This window comes from Herpailurus yagouaroundi, unplaced genomic scaffold, assembly GCF_014898765.1.
Source record: "Herpailurus yagouaroundi ecotype Mexico unplaced genomic scaffold, PumYag 186, whole genome shotgun sequence".
In the NCBI taxonomy this organism is placed as follows: Eukaryota; Metazoa; Chordata; class Mammalia; order Carnivora; family Felidae; genus Herpailurus; species Herpailurus yagouaroundi.
In genome coordinates this window covers 29221013-29238663 of record NW_024412417.1, presented here as the reverse complement: position 1 = coordinate 29238663, position 17651 = coordinate 29221013, and the positions used below count along the sequence as shown (strand labels likewise).

The window sequence follows — 17651 nt, the reverse complement described above, 5'->3', positions numbered from 1 at the left end:
CCGAAGTCTGATGCTTAAGTGACTGAGCCACCCAAGCACCCCGAAAAGTTTCTACCTTTAATCAAAGTCTGAAGTTGCACAGTAACAAGCTTCAGCAGGCAGATAGATTAAGTTTCTTTTTACACATACTCTATAAAAGTTAGACAAACTTATAAGTGGGGGAAACAATGTAGGTTACGCTTTCACTATATTTTTTACACTTTTGATATTTTTTCTAGATTTTGGTTCCCATGCGTTGATTCATACTCTGAATTATGTACATGGAAATTAGAATTTACGGTAGATGCCGCAATGGTGGCTGTTTCCAATGGAGATTTGGTGGAGACAGTATATACCCATGATATGAGGAAGAAGACCTTCCATTATATGCTCACCATTCCAACAGCTGCGTCAAATATCTCTTTGGCCATTGGACCTTTTGAAATACTTGTAGATCCATATATGCACGAGGTGAGTCATAGCTTCTTGCCCCTTTCTCTCCCAGCTTTTCATTCCTGATAAAAGGAAGCATAGTAATGAAATGCTAAGTTTTTCCTAACTATTCTTTCCATTATCCAGAATATCATTAGACAGAAAAGGATTCTTTATCTGATATATTTAATGATGTGAATTCTTGAATGAATTCCTTTTAAAATGTTATATTAAAGTCTTAGGTTTTTTTCCAACAGAGAGCTTAGTGTTCCAAAAGAGCTTCAAGTATACCTTTTTTTTTTTTTAATTTTTTTTTTTACGTTTATTTATTTTTGAGACAGAGAGAGACAGAGCATGAACGGGGGAGGGGCAGAGAGAGAGGGAGACACAGAATCTGAAACAGGCTTCAGGCTCTGAGCGGTCAACCCAGAGCCTGACGCGGGGCTCGAACTCACGGACCGCGAGATTGTGACCTGAGCTGAAGTCGTACGCTTAACGACTGAGCCACCCAGGCGCCCCAAGTATACCTTGATTAGAGTATGTGGGTTGATTTCTGTAACTAATTTGTATTCATGTCATCTTTTTGTTTGGTTTATGTTTATGAATGTTATAGCCCCATCTCTGGAACCTGAAACACTCCACAATTTCAAAATTAAAGAACAAGATTTGTTCTCACTTTAGCATATATAGAGGAAAAAAGAAAAGGCTGAGGCAGAGTTTAGAATTCTAGTCCACATACTCATGAAAGCTTCTTGCAGTTTTCTTCCATATCTTGCCACAAATTGTATGTTAATTGGTAGACCCATTAGTGCATTTAGGCCTCCCCAAGCATGAGACTTCTGGAGTTTAGGAAGTGATGTATTGGTTATTGACCCTCTCTACTTCTATGTGTTTAAAGTAACATTTGAATGAATCTCTCTTTATTTATTCTTAGTCCCATACATTTTCAATATTAGGGTTTTTTTTTTTTCTTAGTATAAAACTTATATTGTGACCATATATATCTCAACAGTATTTCTGTTATGTGAGCAAAAATTGAGGGCAGTTAGGTTTAGACTGTCGGTAAGCTCCTCACTCTGTTCTTAATTTGCTTTCCTGAAACTCACAAGATTTATAAAAGTCACTCATGGAAAATATTCAGGGTATTTTATGAATGGTTTTGCTTTTGCTGGCGTGACGTTGATTCTTAAAAGTATATTCACTGATAAGATTGGCGGTGAATTTTATTATCTTTGGTAAATGATCAACTGTAAAATCAACATTTGATTAGTACCTACTTTGTATTTTGGAAGGATTTTTTTTCCCACTCTGAGCCATTGGATGGGAGAAAGGTAAATGATAGTTAAGAAATATTTTTCTTGAGTACTTAACGAAACCATGACTTAGTCTTTCTCTGTCTCAAATAAAGAGTTTTTGCTGCATTATCAGATTTGCTGTCATGTAGGTTTTTTTAATAGTGAATCTTTTCCTGATGAATAATATTTCGGTTTTTGTTTGTATACCAAGAGGAGTGCTCATTATGATGTAGTTTGGGCCCTTGACCATTAATCATACATAGATGTTCAGTACTCAGGTATGTTAGTGTCTATCTGTTCTAATGCTGTTAGAATAATTTTTATCATACATTAAAAACTTTCCTTGCCTCTACATTCCTACAACAGTCAGAACTCTTTAGGGATGCTTGGGTGACTCATTCGGTTAAGTGTCCCAACTCCTGATTTAGGCTCAGGACATAATCTTGCGGTTTGTGAGTTAAGCCCCGTGTTGGGCTCTGCACTGTCGGTGTGGAACCTGTTTGGGATTCTGTCTCTGCCCCTCCCCATGGGCATTTTTTCTCTCAATCCAAATAAATAAATACACATTATAAAAAAGGGTAGCTGGCCTGGGTGGCTTAGTTAGTTAAGCAGCCGACTTGGGCTCAGGTCACAATCTCACGGTTCATGAGTTTGAGTCCTGTGTCAGGCCCTGTGCTGAAAGGTTGGAGTCCGGAGCCTGCTTCGTATTCTGTGTCTCCCTTTCTCTCTGCCCCTCCCCAGCTTGCACTCTGTCTCTGTCTCTCTCAAAAATAAATGTTAAAAAAATTTTTTTTAAGTAAAAAAAAAAAACTCTTTAGTATGACTTTCAGTATCTTCTAGAATTTGACCCTAATTTTCCTTTCTAGCTTTTTTCTCATTACTTTCCTATTTGTTATATTCAATATAGTTCTGTAGATTTTCCTGACCATACCATATTTCTTTCTGTCTTTGACTTTGAGATGTCTACTTGACCTTTTCATTCCTCTCAAACTTTTGTCCAATCCAAAAAGATTAGCTCAGATTTAATCTCCAGCATAAAACTTTGCTAAGTCATTCTAATCAGAGTGATCTCTGTCATTGTTGATACCATTTATTTGGCACAGAATCATAGCATGGGATGAGATGGTATATGATATTCAAGTGGCCATATCCAAGGTGGGATGTGACATAGTAAGGAGATCAGAATTACAATTTCCGTTGCTGGTATTTCGCATCTCTTAACTACCAGTAAGCTTCCCTATAGCTTTCAATATGTGGTTGAGATATTAGGAGTACTACTGGAACTGCTCTTTATATGTAATGAAGGTAGTATGATTAATATTAACTATTAATTATTAAAATAGTACTATGATAAGTGCGATATTCACTAGGTTAGATATTTATGAATCAAAGGTGGATTTGCGATAAGCTATGGAAGTTTAAATCTTTCTTGTTTTGTGTGGTTATGCAGAAGAAATTTTAATTTGGAACCAAAGTTGTATTTTCTTTGAATCTAAGCGTTTCACAGACTTATAATCCATCATGATTTTAGTTTTCAAGTACAATGAATATTTTGTAAACAGTAAAAGTAATTATTAATTTCATACTAGCATTTTCTCTCATTACCTTGAATTTGTTAAGATTTATATTAATGTGAAGTTTCCCTTACAATTGAGACATTTGGGAAATTTAAAATACTAAAATTAAACTTTCATTTAATGATCAATCTTCCCTGCTCTTTATTTTCAGGTTACTCATTTTTGTTTACCTCAACTTCTTCCACTGCTTAAACATACTACGTCATATCTTCATGAAGTTTTTGAGTTTTATGAAGAAATTCTTACATGTCGATACCCATACTCCTGTTTTAAGACAGTATTCATCGATGAGGCTTATGTTGAAGTGGCTGCTTATGCTTCCATGAGTATATTTAGGTTGGTATTTCTTAAGATTTGAAATGCCCAAATGAGGGTAATGATGTGAAGACAGGCTACCCTGTTGACAGATCAACTTTAAGATATGTTTCAAACTTTTTTCTTTTAAATATGGTTGGCTTTATAGAAAATCGAATGGTTTTAAAATTCAAAATGTAGAAAAGCATACAAAGGAAAATTTCAAAATAACCCAAAAGACTTCTATTATTTTCATCCAGATATAGCTGATAGTAATGTTTCATAGATTTTTTTTTTAGTCTCTTTTGCCTATGCATGTAAAAAAAAAAAAAATCATACAAGTTATATAATGGATGTCTAATGGGGTTATTTTTCCTAGCATCATTTAAAAAATTTACTGATGTTGACAGAAATGTCTTTGCTAATTAAAAAAGAGAGAAAACTTTATTTTGTTCTTATACCCGTCATCACTTTATCCCTTTCTTTTTTTTTTCTTTTTTCTTTTTTTTTGGAAGGTTCTAGATTTATAAATATTATATCTTAGATTCAATGATTTTACCCTTTCTGGGCCTAAATTTTCTCATCTGTAAAATGGCAGTAATAATACGGCCCCTGTATTCTCTGCAGTGTGTTAGAAAGATCTTATAGGTCAGTGTATTTGAAAGTAAACAATGGAGCACAAAAAATTAATAGGAGTGCCTGCCTGGCTCAGTCGGTAGAGCATGTGACTCTTGATCTTGACTTGTGAGTTTAAGCCCCATGTTGGGTGTAGAGCTTACTTAAAAAAAATTAATAGTTATTATTGGCAAAAGGTTTTTGAATTTAGAAGAGCCCTTCATAGGAGAATCAGTTTCTGATGAACATATCCATTTCTGGCTAATGATAATTTCCCCTTCTCCCAGAAAATGGTACTTATATTTTTTCACAGAAATGAATGGGAAACAATGCAGTCCTTGCTTTAGGCAAAAGTTAATTAAGATTATGGATTTCAGCTGAATTTTAAAAAGATGTGATAGCTTTTGGAAGTGTAATCTGTTTTTTTTTTTTTTTTTTTTTAATTTTTTTTTTCAACGTTTATTTTTGGGACAGAGAGAGACAGAGCATGAACGGGGGAGGGGCAGAGAGAGAGGGAGACACAGAATCGGAAACAGGCTCCAGGCTCTGAGCCATCAGCCCAGAGCCTGACGCGGGGCTCGAACTCACGGACCACGAGATCGTGACCTGGCTGAAGTCGGACGCTTAACCGACTGCGCCACCCAGGCGCCCCCGTAATCTGTTTTTTTATGTCTAACTTGAATTTTCTTATTTTAAAAGTGTGATTATATTATTTTGACTGAATCATGTTTCTTTCTTGGTTATAATTAGCTGTCTCTTCTAAATTCCAGCACAAATCTTTTACATAGTGCCATGATTATAGATGAGACACCTTTGACTAGAAGGTGTTTAGCCCAGTCCTTGGCCCAGCAGTTTTTTGGATGTTTCATATCCAGAATGTCTTGGTAAGTAATTTCATAGTTTAACAACTACTGAGAAAAGGAATTGGGAAAGTTTGTTTTCTTTTTCTGCATTTTCTTTTCTATATGTATATATATATTATATATATGCATATATATATATAATATATATATATATTCAGAAAAAAATAGTGTAAATTTCATCCTAAGTTTTTGGCTATCAATTCAATATAGTTCTACAATTTTTAAAAGAATTTTGAAAGCAGTAATTTCTTAGGAAACTGAATGAGTACTGTAGAAAAAAGACCTTGAATGTACACAAAACTATCGTTGGAACTCTAATGTCCATGTTGAGTGTAATTGGTAATGTTAAACATCATGTATAAGGGAAAATAACAGTCCTCTACAATAGTGATAATGATGTAGGGATTTTCCTGTTAGTGTTTAACTTTCTACTAATACACTTGAAAGGAGTAAGAGATAAGAACACTTTATTTTCTTTTTGATTAACTTGAGGTGAATTTGGAGAAATACATGAAACTCCCATAAGATTATAATTAATTTTTGTGATTGTTCTCTGCTATACGTAGTGCACGAATATACTTGTTGGCAGGGAAAGGGCAGAGGGTAAGACCTCTTGATTTGTAATTTTTCTAAAATTACATAGTTTCAATGAATAACACTGCCTGGAACATGGTAGGCAAAATGATTGAATGAATGAATGGATGAATGAATGAATGGATATGAATGAAAGATGAATGGATGGTGTTAATTGCCTTTCCTATTGAGAAACCAAGGAATAAATTAAGTAATTAAACTTTAGATCTTGGAATCCCACTGATAATTATGCATAGGGTTTGCAAATGTGGACTTTAAGAGTTGAGCAGTACAGTCCCAGCTTTGGGCAATTACTTCTTTGGAGGCAGAAGTATTGGCCAAGAGGGAAGCAGAGCACAGACATGGGTACATTACTTGAAATAAGACTGTAAATCAGTCACCTAATTAAAGATGAAGTCAGATGTGAGTAAAGTGTAATGAATGGATAAGTAGAATTCGGTGGGAGGAAGTGGTTAAACCAAATATCTTGTTATTAAATTTTTCTTTTCATTTTTATTTTAATTTTAATTTTTTTAAAAGGCATAAAAATACACACTATAACTTGTTCTGTTATTTGGCTTTATCTGAAAAATTTTTATGACTAAAAGAATATATTTTGACTTTTTGCTTAGGTCTGATGAATGGGTACTGAAGGGAATTTCTGGCTATATTTATGGACTTTGGATGAAAAAAACTTTTGGTGTTAATGAATACCGCCACTGGATTAAAGAGGTAAAAAAATGCCTGCTCCATTACCCATTTAGAAGTCAACAAGACATGTTAATGTTCTCCTGATTTACAAGTCACTTGTCCTTTACTTTTAATAATTGTAAAGTACTGTCATTGGAAAGTGCCTGATTTTTCCCAGCAAAATGAAAATTACTGTACTAAGAAAGACTAATGGTCTATTTTATCTAGTTCCAGTGTTAGTGTTGACTTCTGAAGAATTTTTTGCTAAACAGAAGAGTATTTAAACTCCTTTACATCAGATTAGTCATTAGATACATCCAAGCTCCTCATAGTAGCCATTTGTAATATAACCCTATGCTTCTTAAATTTATTTAGAGTTAGAGCGCAGATTCTGAGATTGCTTTTTGGTCTGCCTCATACATTTATAAGCTTTGTGACTTTGGTTAATCTAAGTCTCATCCTTATAAGGGGAGTAGATGGGGATTGTGAGATACCATACATGTAATGTACATGGTGTCTTGTACATAGTAAGTGCTTATTATATGCTGGCTGGTCTTTCAGTGCATTTATATTCTCTGTCATTGACACATCTTTTTTCTATTATTTAAAGATTTGGCCAAAAAGAAAAAAAATCAACTGTATTTTGCCTAGCCCATTCTGTTCATATGTATATACACTTTACTCATTTTGTACTTAGCTCCTTTTTTCTCAGGTGGAAAAAATTTCAGCCCTTAATACCTTTATGAAATAGACCCCTCCGTCTTTCCCTTTTGTCATTTTATGTATCTCCATCATCCAAACCTAGACTCAAGTAAGCCAAAAGGTAATTGCAAAGGATTTCAAGTATCTGGAACTATAAAAGAATTCATACATCTAAACTGGAAGAGTCCATTCTTCATTTCAAAACCTATTAATGAAGAAAAAAAAATAATGTATAGCATTTACAGTGTTTCAGGAACTGTTATAAACATTTTATATATTAGCTATATTAATCTTCCAAACTACCCTGTTATTACCTCCATTTTACAGATGTGGAAACTGAGGCACAGGCAGGTTAAATTATTTGGCCAGAGTTACACAGCTAGTGAGTAGTAGAGCCAGGATTCATACCTGGCTTTTAACCACTTCACTATGATTTTTACCACCTCTGTAATACTGCTTATATATTATTTACCCTAGTCTTGAGTTCTAACAGTTCTGTTGTCTTTTTTTTTTTTCACTTTGATCTGTGTCATATTAGAGAAGATGGAGAAGTTTTAAAATGGTAGATACCTGACATAAATTTTATCTCCATTTCTTTTTACTTGCCTAAATCCTCACCAGAAACAAAATACAGACAATATACAAATGAACTTGGAACACAGGTCAGAGAGGTTGGGAAGAGCCATGAGGAAAAAATGCCAGGCTACCGGCCAGCCCTGAAGTCACAAAGTAGAGAAGGCTTTTTGGCTCTCTTTTTGAGCCAGCTGTGTAGTCTGCTTTGTTTATAAGAACATAAACTGCTTTACAAATACATTTAATTTATTTTAAGAAATTTACATTTTGATTCCAGGAAATGAGAAATCACATTTCAGTTCTAAAATTTTATATGTAAAGAATTTTTCACTGACTCCTATTTTTATCTTTTTTAGGAGCTAGACAAAATAGTGGCGTATGAATTAAAAACTGGTGGAGTTTTATTACATCCCATATTTGGTGGAGGAAAAGAGAAGGATAAGTATGTTTGTTGTTCAGAGGTGATATTATAAACCTTCTGTTATGGGTTTATAACTTGGGATGTGTATTGAGGCCCACACAGGCCAAAATAATATCATGTAATAATATCAAAGTCAAAAACACTGGTAATACTCTGATTACTCCTTTCCTTACTTGACTGTTTTTACTGATGTGGTGGCTATATGTGGATTTTAACATTAAAGAAAGACTCTTAAAGTATATAAGACTTCTCTTTTCCATGTTAATTTCCTAATGCTACTATATCGCATTGCTCTCAGAAAAGTTTAAAAATAATGGAAACAAGTATTTTGCTTATAGACCACAGATTATTTTTTTTTTATGTCTACGTAGATAATTTTAACATCAGGACATCCTCCTTATTTATCTGAGTGGTCACCTACCTAGACACTTATGTACTCTTTGCTTTTTCTCTGCTTTCCTTTTACTTCCCTCCCTCTTGACCTTCCTTGCCTTCTTTTTCTCCCTTTCTTTCTGTTGTGTAAAAAGTCTCTGTAAAGAAGAGACCCACTTACAGCAAAATAATGGTACTAGCAGGCAATCTTGTTTGTTCTAGTGATTCCCTAAGGGAATGTGGATTGAATTGGATGGAATTTTTTTTTTTTTTTTGTATTTTCACTAGCCATTAGATGAAATTTTATGTTTTCTTTAATTATGAATGTAGGCAACAGACAATGCTGTGACGGTCAATGGTAGTAATCGTTAAAAAAAAGAAACAGTAGAAATCATAGATCTTTTCCTGTCACATTATAATTGTTAGCAGATATTTTGAAATACTCTGCACTGATTATCACCACCGCAAAATTACTATAATAGACCACTGCTAGATGTTATTTAATGCATTAATAAACTAGCATGTATATATCGGTTTATAATAATGTTTTACTATTTTTATAACTGCATTTCATTATAATTGGTTTTCTTTGTAATACTGTATGTTTTATTATTATTTTTTTAATTTTTTTTAACGTTTATTTATTTTTGAGACAGAGACAGAGCATGAATGGGGGAGGGGCAGAGAGAGAGGGAGACATAGAATCGGAAGCAGGCTCCAGGCTCTGAGCCATCAGCCCAGAGCCTGACGCGGGGCTCGAACTCACGGACCGCGTGATCGTGACCTGAGCTGAAGTCGGACGCTTAACCGACTGAGCCACCCAGGCGCCCCTATATGTTTTATTTTGTGCATGTGAAAGCAGTTTCTCAGAAGGGGCCCATAGGATTAACCAGACTGCCCAAGTGTCTAAAAGCACCATAAAGGTTATGAAACCTGAAGTTGTATAACCAGTAGCCTTTTTTTTGTTGTTGTAGATTAAGATTAAGTTCGTGGGAAAGCTTAGACATTTGGTTAGATAAACTTGGGATTTTTATCATTATTTTTATGATCACTTACCTTTCTGGATGTGTGTTTTAATGTGTAAAATGACAGTGATAGTCCATCTTAACCAGGTTGGCTGTGAGAATTACTTGAGATAAAAGCTTCATAAATGTTAGTGTCTTTCACTTTCTTCTCCTGACTCCCTGCTATATGGCAGTTTCCCAGCACATAATTAGAGCATTACCATTGTGTATAAGTATTATTTACATGAAATGCTTTTGCTTTGGTTCTGCCCATTTACTTAGCTCTTGTATGTTTACTTTTTAAAGGCAAAAAAAAAAAGTCTGGAAGCAATATACCTCCCGCCCACTCATTCCTCTTCCTGGAGATAACGATGATTATAAATTTGGTATATTGCTTCCAGGCCTTTGTGTGTGTGTGTGTGTGTGTGTGCCTTTATTTATATGTGACATTACAAAATGTAGTTTGATCATATACATATTATTGAGTAAATATCAAAATGACAGATATTTTACATTTCAGTATGTCATGTTTTTAAGGAAATGTAATGACTACTCTGATACACTGATCGTGAGAGTGTAATTTGGATTTTGAAGGGTAATTTGTTGGTACCAATCAAATTTTTTAAATAGGTAATTTTTAGATTCAATAGTTGTGCTTCTAGCTATGTTGTCATATAGAAATTCTACTTTCTAGGGTGCCTGGGTGGCTCAGTCAGTTAAGCATCTGACTTCGGTTCAGGTCATGATCTCATGGTTTGCGAGTTTGAGTCCCTCATCGGGTGAGCTCGAGCCCCACTTTGGGTGAGCATGAGCCCTGCTTCGGGTGAGCCCTCCTTCTCTCTTCCCCACCCCTCACTCACTTGTGCCCTCTCTGTCTCTTTGTCAAAAAAAACCTCTACTTTCTACATTTGCCACTCAGAAATACATGCATATGTATAAAAAGGTATTCACTACAGCATTATTTAAAATAGTGGAAAATTTTAAGCATCTTAAATGTCCATATATGTCATAAATTTTTTTCATTAGACTGTACCTTTTATTTTTATTTCTATTTATTTTGAGAGAGGGAGAGTGAGCACACATGGGGGAGGGTGGGGATGGGCACTGTCAGTGTGGAGCTGGATGCTGGGCTCAAATCTACAAACTGTGAGTTCATGCCCTGAGTGAAAATCAAGATTTGGATGCTTAACTGATGAGCCACCCAGATGCCCCTAGACTGTACCTTTCTTTTAATTTACTGATGATCTCTTCATCATTTCAGAATGTAAAATTTTTACGTAGTCTGGTCTTTGTCCTCAAGATTTTATATATTTTTAGGAAGATTTTTCCCACCCTAGAAATATGACAAGAATTTTTTTCTTCTTACTCCAGTACTCTTATTATTGTTTTTGATATGTATAATCCATCTTGAATGGTTTTTTGTGTGTGTATGGTTTAACTTTGGGATATTAGAATTACATTGATTATAAGGATGAATTTGAGGAGTGTTGAGATATTTATACTGTCGTGTCTTCCAATCTAAAAGCGTGGCATGTGTTTTTATTCAGATTTTCCTTTATGTTTTTTCATGCAACTTCATAATATTCTTCCAGTTAAGTTTATTTTTAGAAGTTTTGGGGCGCCTGGGTGGCGCAGTCGGTTAAGCGTCCAACTTCAGCCAGGTCACGATCTCGCGGTCCGTGGGTTCGAGCCCCGCGTCGGGCTGTGGGGCTGATGGCTCAGAGCCTGGAGCCTGTTTCCGATTCTGTGTCTCCCTCTCTCTCTGCCCCTCGCCCGTTCATGCTCTGTCTCTCTCTGTCCCAAAAATAAATAAAAGTTGAAAAAAAAAAAAATTTTAAAGAAGTTTCCCAGTTGTGTTGCTGTCATGCTAAGGAAATTACTGAGTCATTCCCATGAGGTTTTTGATTTATTATCCTGATGTGATCATGAAATTTATTGTATATTTAAAATTAAAATTTGTTTTATTAAGTAAATCTGTTTATGTTTTTAGTCCAGCATCTCATCTACACTTTTCAATAAAGCATCCACATACACTTTCCTGGGAATACTACACTATGTTTCAGTGTAAAGCTCACCTTGTGATGAGATTGATTGAAAATAGGATCAGTATGGAATTCATGCTACAAGTAAGTGTTACAGTTAAGGATTTAACTGTAAAGAAAGATGTGTTCTATATGTGATAATCTGAATACTATTCTGTAGAATAGTAATCAGGGCATCTGGGGTTATAGCAAGAATTCTGTTACTAATTAGCTGTCTGCTTACTAAGTAATCTGTGCTTTTTGTTTGCATTTCCTCAGATGTAGAATGAGTATCAGTATTTTAACCACTTAGTGCTGAATTATTGAGGTTATAAAATTAGAATGTGAGGATGGAGGTAAAACCTATTTATGCATAGGATTTTGTTTCCAACATTATTTAAAATATTAAGGATGAAGGGTGCCTGGGTGGCTCAGTCAGTTAAGTGTCGGACTGTTTTGTTGTTTTTTTTTTTAAGTTTACTTATTTATTTTGAGACACAGACAGCACCAGTGGGGGAGGGACAGAGAAAGAGAGCGAGAGAGAGAATTCCAAGCAGGCTCCACACCGCCAGCACAGAGTCCAATGTGGGGCTCGAACTCACAAAGCCCTGAGATCATGACCTGAGCTGAAACCAAGAGTTGGATGCCCAACCAACTGAGCCACCTAGGTGCCCCCAGTTAAGCATCTGACTCTTGATCTCAGTTCAGGTCTTGATCTCAGGGTTGTAAGTACAAGCCCTGCATTGGGCCCCATGTTGGGCTCTGTGCTGGGCGTGGAGCTTACCAAATGGTTGGATGGATGGATGGATGGATGGATGGATGGATGGATGGATGGGTGTTAGATAGATAGATACATAAATTACTAAGGTTGAAGTGCCATTTAGAATGTTTTCAAGAGAAAAAAGGAAACCTATGTCTAAAAGATAGTTTTGCTCTTAAGTTTTGCCATATATTTTAAGCAAGTTGTGGTGTAAATACTTGAGATATACTGGTTGAGGTAGTAGAAACCAAATGTATTATGAATGTTCAGCAATTTTTCTTCCATTGATAACATTCTTAAAGGTGAGTGAAAAATAACTTTTTAGTAATTTTTTTTAAAAGGCATTTTACGTTTGCCTTAAAATTAAGTTTCTTTAATCTTTTATGTCCTTCACCTTGCCTGTAGAGTGGACAAATATTAATGAGAGGTGGTCCATAAAGAAACTTGCAGAGTTGTATAAATCTTAATGGATGTTCTCAATTTGCTAAATATAATGTTTATAGTCTTTGTAAAGCTCGTGGTACAATAAATTATGGGTAGTACCTATTGTTACTATAATCCTGAAAAACAGTGTTCATTATTTGGCTAGGACGTTGTTAAAATTGAGTTATATTAAAGAATAGTTTCATAGTCTGGCTGTTTAAATCTTTGCATGCTTTTATTGCTAATAGTCTTTTTTTTTTTTTTTTTTAACGTTTATTTATTTTTGAGACAGAGAGAGACAGAGCATGAATGGGGGAGGGGCAGAGAGAGAGGGAGACACAGAATTGGAAGCAGGCTCCAGGCTCTGAGCCATCAGCCCAGAGCCCGACGCGGGGCTCGAACTCACGGACTGTGAGATCGTGACCTGAGCTGAAGTCGGACGCTTAACCGACTGAGCCACCCAGGCGCCCCGCTAATAGTCTTTAACTAGAACTCACCTATGTTGTAGCAAGATATGAAATTACTCTCTTCTGTAATTGACTATAGTAAAGTCATAATAAAAGTGGGTATTGAAGTACAGAATTGAAGGCAACAGGTATTATGTTATGCAGACTTACTAACCGACGCTTTCATCATTATAGGTTTTCAATAAACTGTTAAGTTTGGCTAGTACTGCTTCATCGCAGAAGTTCCAGTCACATATGTGGAGTCAGATGTTGGTTTCCACATCTGGGTTTTTGAAATCCATCTCAAATGTCTCTGGCAAAGACATCCAGCCTTTAATAAAACAGTGGGTGTATCCTTTTCAGTAGCAGTTCAACAAGGAGGGGAAGGGAATAATACGGTTATGTGTGTCGAGGGAAGGAGGAAAAAGAGATTTGGGAGACCAAAGGAGAACTATTTGAGCTTCTAAATTGTAGTAGAAATAACCAGAAAGAGTAAATCATTTTTGCTGAGGTGCCTGTTGATCACTGAGATACACACACACACACACACACACACACACACACACACGCTTATAAAATTTGGCATATTTTGAATTACTTTTTAGTGTGTGAGTGCAACAGTAGGCTTGATGGTGGGGGAGGTAAATAATCCACCAGACAGGCCTGAAGGATTACTTGTAAGATGTAGTGTTTGGTCACTTTTAGATGTGGTTAGAGCTTGGCACAACTTGAGTGGTATCTGGGAACTCTCAATTTTTACATTTTTTCGTATCAAAGCACTATTATATTAATAACCCCAGTAGAGTGGTTTTGCTTCTTTCAAAACACAAATTTGTTAATGTTTCAGACATTTTGTTTAAATCTGGGGAAACATTTTTCACAAAAATTTTGAATACTTTGCCACCTGGTTTACAGTGAAGTGTGCTCTCAAGCTTTGAACTGGTAAGAATGCATTTGAAAATTACTACCTACCATTACAAGTCATTCATTGTGTTTAGTACATATTCATTTTAATATGCAAAAATTCCTTTACAATTCTTCAGAGACCAAAGTGGAGTGGTAAAATTTTATGGAAGTTTTGCATTTAATAGGAAACGAAATGTCTTGGAATTGGAAATAAAACAGGATTATACATCTCCTGGAACTCAGAAATATGTGGTAAGAGGGGCACCTGGGTGGCTCAGTCGGTTAAGCATCTAACTTTGGCTCAGGTCATGATCTCACGGTTTGTGAGTTCGAGCCCTGTGTCAGGCTCTGTGCTGACAGCTCGGAGCCTGGAGCCTGCTTTGGATTTTGTGTCTCCTTCTCTCTCTGCCCCTCCCCCACTTGTGCTCCATCTCTGTCTATCAAAAATAAATAAATGTATAAAAAAATTTTTTTAAAAAAGTAAGAATTTTTCCAAAATGACCTGCATTACTTCTCAGTTTCAGTATAGGACGGGCTTATGGGTGGGAAGCTGCTTAGAAGTTTCATAATGAGATTTTGTTTGCAAAGATTGAAGTTGAGAAAATACCAAGTGTTAGTGATGGGTCAGTGAAGAGGTTACAGATGAAAATTTCAGGGAACACAGATTATTCCAGTTCTCCCTCTTTTGGCACTGACTACCTTTTTGTGTCTCCAGATACACATCTTGTATAGTATTATCTTATATCTTGATAAAAATGCCTGTACATATAAGAATACATATTGGTGTTATCCGAACATTATCTTTGAACAGTGTGTTTCTTTTTAAAGGGACCACTTAAAGTGACAGTGCAGGAATTAGATGGATCCTTCAATCATACGTTGCAAATTGAAGAAAACAGCCTTAAACATGATATACCCTGTCATTCCAAAAGCAGAAGGTAGGCATTGAATCATAACTGTAAACTGAAGTTGATAATTAAACTATAAGTCTCACAGATTAAAATGCCAAAATAGAAATCCTAATGTATACCTAAGTTTTGAAGTAGAGAACATGTTATCTGGTATCTTTTTTTCTTCCCTTCAAGTTGGTTTAACCAAACATTTTTTATTTGCTCTTTGTTTTTTTGGTTTGTTTTTAAGTTTATTTTTAAGTTTATTTTGAGAGCGGGAGGAGCAGAGAGAGGGAGAGAAAGAGAATCCCAAGCAGGTTCCGCACTGTCAGTGCAGAGCCCAAAGCAGGGCTCAGACCCTCAAGCTATGAGATCATGAACTGGGTTGAAATCAAGAGCTGGATACCCGAAATCAAGATCTGGATGCTTAACCAACTGAGCCACCTAGGTGCCCCTTATTTGCTTTCTGTTCTTGACAACATTTTTATCCTTAGAATTAATTAATTTGAAAATTTAAGTTTAAGAATCCTTATTTTGTAGGGACAGGGGGAAGTAGTTTGGTGTTTTGGAGCCAGGAAAAATTCAAGGCAAGTTGCTTAGGTTTATTCTTTTTTCCTTTTTTATTTTTATTTATTTATTTATTTTTTAAATTTTTCTTTCAACATTTATTTATTTTTGGGACAGAGAGAGACAGAGATGAACGGGGGAGGGGCAGAGAGAGAGGGAGACACAGAATCGGAAACAGGCTCCAGGCTCTGAGCCATCAGCCCAGAGCCTGACGCGGGGCTCGAACTCACGGACCGTGAGATCGTGACCTGAGCTGAAGTCGGACGCTTAACCGACTGCGCCACCCAGGCGCCCCTATTCTTTTTTCCTTTTTTAAAGAGCCAGAGAATGTGAGCAGGAGAGAGGGGCAGAGGGAGAGAGACAGTATCTTAAGCAGGCTCCACCCTCGGCACGGAGCCCCACACAGGGCTCCATCCTACAACCCTGGATCATCATCTCAGCCTAAATCAAGAGTCGAATGCTCAGCTGACTGAGCCGACCCAGGCATCCCACTTAGGTTTATTATTAGTCTCATTGGATTAATATCTGTAGTAAATATTGGGGAAATGATTACTGAGTATAAAGGAAAGAGCTGAATACATATGTCACAGAAAGCCCCTGCGTTTTCTTTACTGTGTCTTTCTCCCTTTTCTCTATATCACCATGCCCTTACAGAACATTTCATTTTGTTTTGTTTTGCTTATTTCAGTAATCTCTGTAACCATTATGGGACTCAAACTCACAACCCCAAGATCGAGTCGCATGCTCCTCTGACTGAGCCAGCCAGGCCCCCCTTTATTTATTTATTTTAAGTAATCCCACACCCAACATGGGGCTCGAACTCACAGCCCTGAGACCCAGAGTCACATGCTTTTCCAACTGAACCAGCGAGGCGTCTCTTAGAGAACATTCTTGATGTCTTTTAAAAACGTACATTGTCAGTGAAAATGTTCAACCATTCGTCTTTTATTTAATACATTTTTTTCTTTACCATTCTTTTTTAACTCAGCCGTTAGCATGTATTCTGAATAGTGAAAGATGGGAGCATTTTTGTGCTTTCCTGGAGGAATGTATAGTAATCTCAAAACTTTAGGAACAGAAGTCTTACACTCACGATGACTACACTTAGGTCATCTCAGACAAATGAGGATGTCAGTTGATTCTGAAATCTCCCTGGAACCATTTTTCCTCTGAAAATTCTTTCTAGGTTCAGACTGAAATTCCCTTTTCCTTTTGTCTTGTCTTGGAAATTGGGAACATCTGATTGCTACCCTTTTCATAACATTTCCTCAGGTTTTTTTCTCTATAGTAACAATATGTTTTTTGGATGTTCTTTGGTATGAGGAACACAGGAAGACTGTTCTCTGTTAATTTGTCTTCACCCAAGTTTTTAGTGTATAACCAGTAGATTTTATGATTCAAGAGTAATCTGAATGGAAGCAGTTGCTTTTGTTTTGACTTACCCTAAATCTTACTCATATTAGTTAGTTGTACATATTAATTAATACTATTAGGATGTTTTATAGTTAATCACATACTTCATTTCTTATAGGACAACACCTTGCACTTAGAGGACATATTCACAATTGTTCATGTCTCATTTCAGGCCTGGTTATTTTTTCACTTTTGTATAAAGTAAATGCTCCAACCAGAAGACATAGGGTATCAGAATGGATTAAAACAGCAACAACAACAAAAAAAACTAGGTCCATCTCTGCTTATGAGAGATTCATTGTAGACCTAAAGACACCTGCAGATTGAAATTGAGGGGATTGAGAACCATCTATCATGCTAATGGTTGTTAAAAGAAAGCCAGAGTAGCCAGACTCCTATCACACAAACTAAATTTTAAAACAGATTGTAACAAGAGATGAAGAAGGGCATTATATCATAATTAAGGGATCTATCCATCAAGAAGATCTAACAATTGCAAATATTTATGCCCTCAACTTGGAAGCACCCAAATACATAAATCAATAACAAACATAAACTCATTAATAATAATACAATAATAGTAGTAGGGGACTTTAGGGGATTTCTTTGTTGATCTGTTTTTCTGTATAAAAGCTTACCAGTTCTTGGAAGTATATATGTATGCTTTAACCTGACATTTAGTTACACATTTTTGCTTTTTGTTAAACTTTGATCGGGAAGACATTTCAGTATCATTGGCTTCATTCCCTTCAGCTTAAATACTATAGACTTTTTTGTGTGTTTAAATTCCATTACACTCACTATCCTTTCTTCCTCAAGCTATCTTACAACGTTG

General features: G+C 35.9%; 1 protein-coding gene across 3 annotated transcripts in view; it reads left to right on the top strand.

The window, feature by feature from the left end:
• Positions 1 to 17651, top strand: part of TAF2 (TATA-box binding protein associated factor 2) — a 96642-nt gene that overhangs the window by 22416 nt on the left and 56575 nt on the right. For all 3 annotated transcript variants that reach the window (XM_040494304.1, XM_040494303.1, XM_040494305.1), the window contains 9 exons: positions 219 to 450; positions 3435 to 3619; positions 4963 to 5076; positions 6261 to 6360; positions 7950 to 8035; positions 11381 to 11516; positions 13236 to 13390; positions 14084 to 14198; positions 14775 to 14884. In XM_040494304.1, the coding sequence (XP_040350238.1) occupies positions 219 to 450; positions 3435 to 3619; positions 4963 to 5076; positions 6261 to 6360; positions 7950 to 8035; positions 11381 to 11516; positions 13236 to 13390; positions 14084 to 14198; positions 14775 to 14884 (1233 nt within the window). The remainder of the gene's footprint in view (positions 1 to 218; positions 451 to 3434; positions 3620 to 4962; positions 5077 to 6260; positions 6361 to 7949; positions 8036 to 11380; positions 11517 to 13235; positions 13391 to 14083; positions 14199 to 14774; positions 14885 to 17651) is intronic.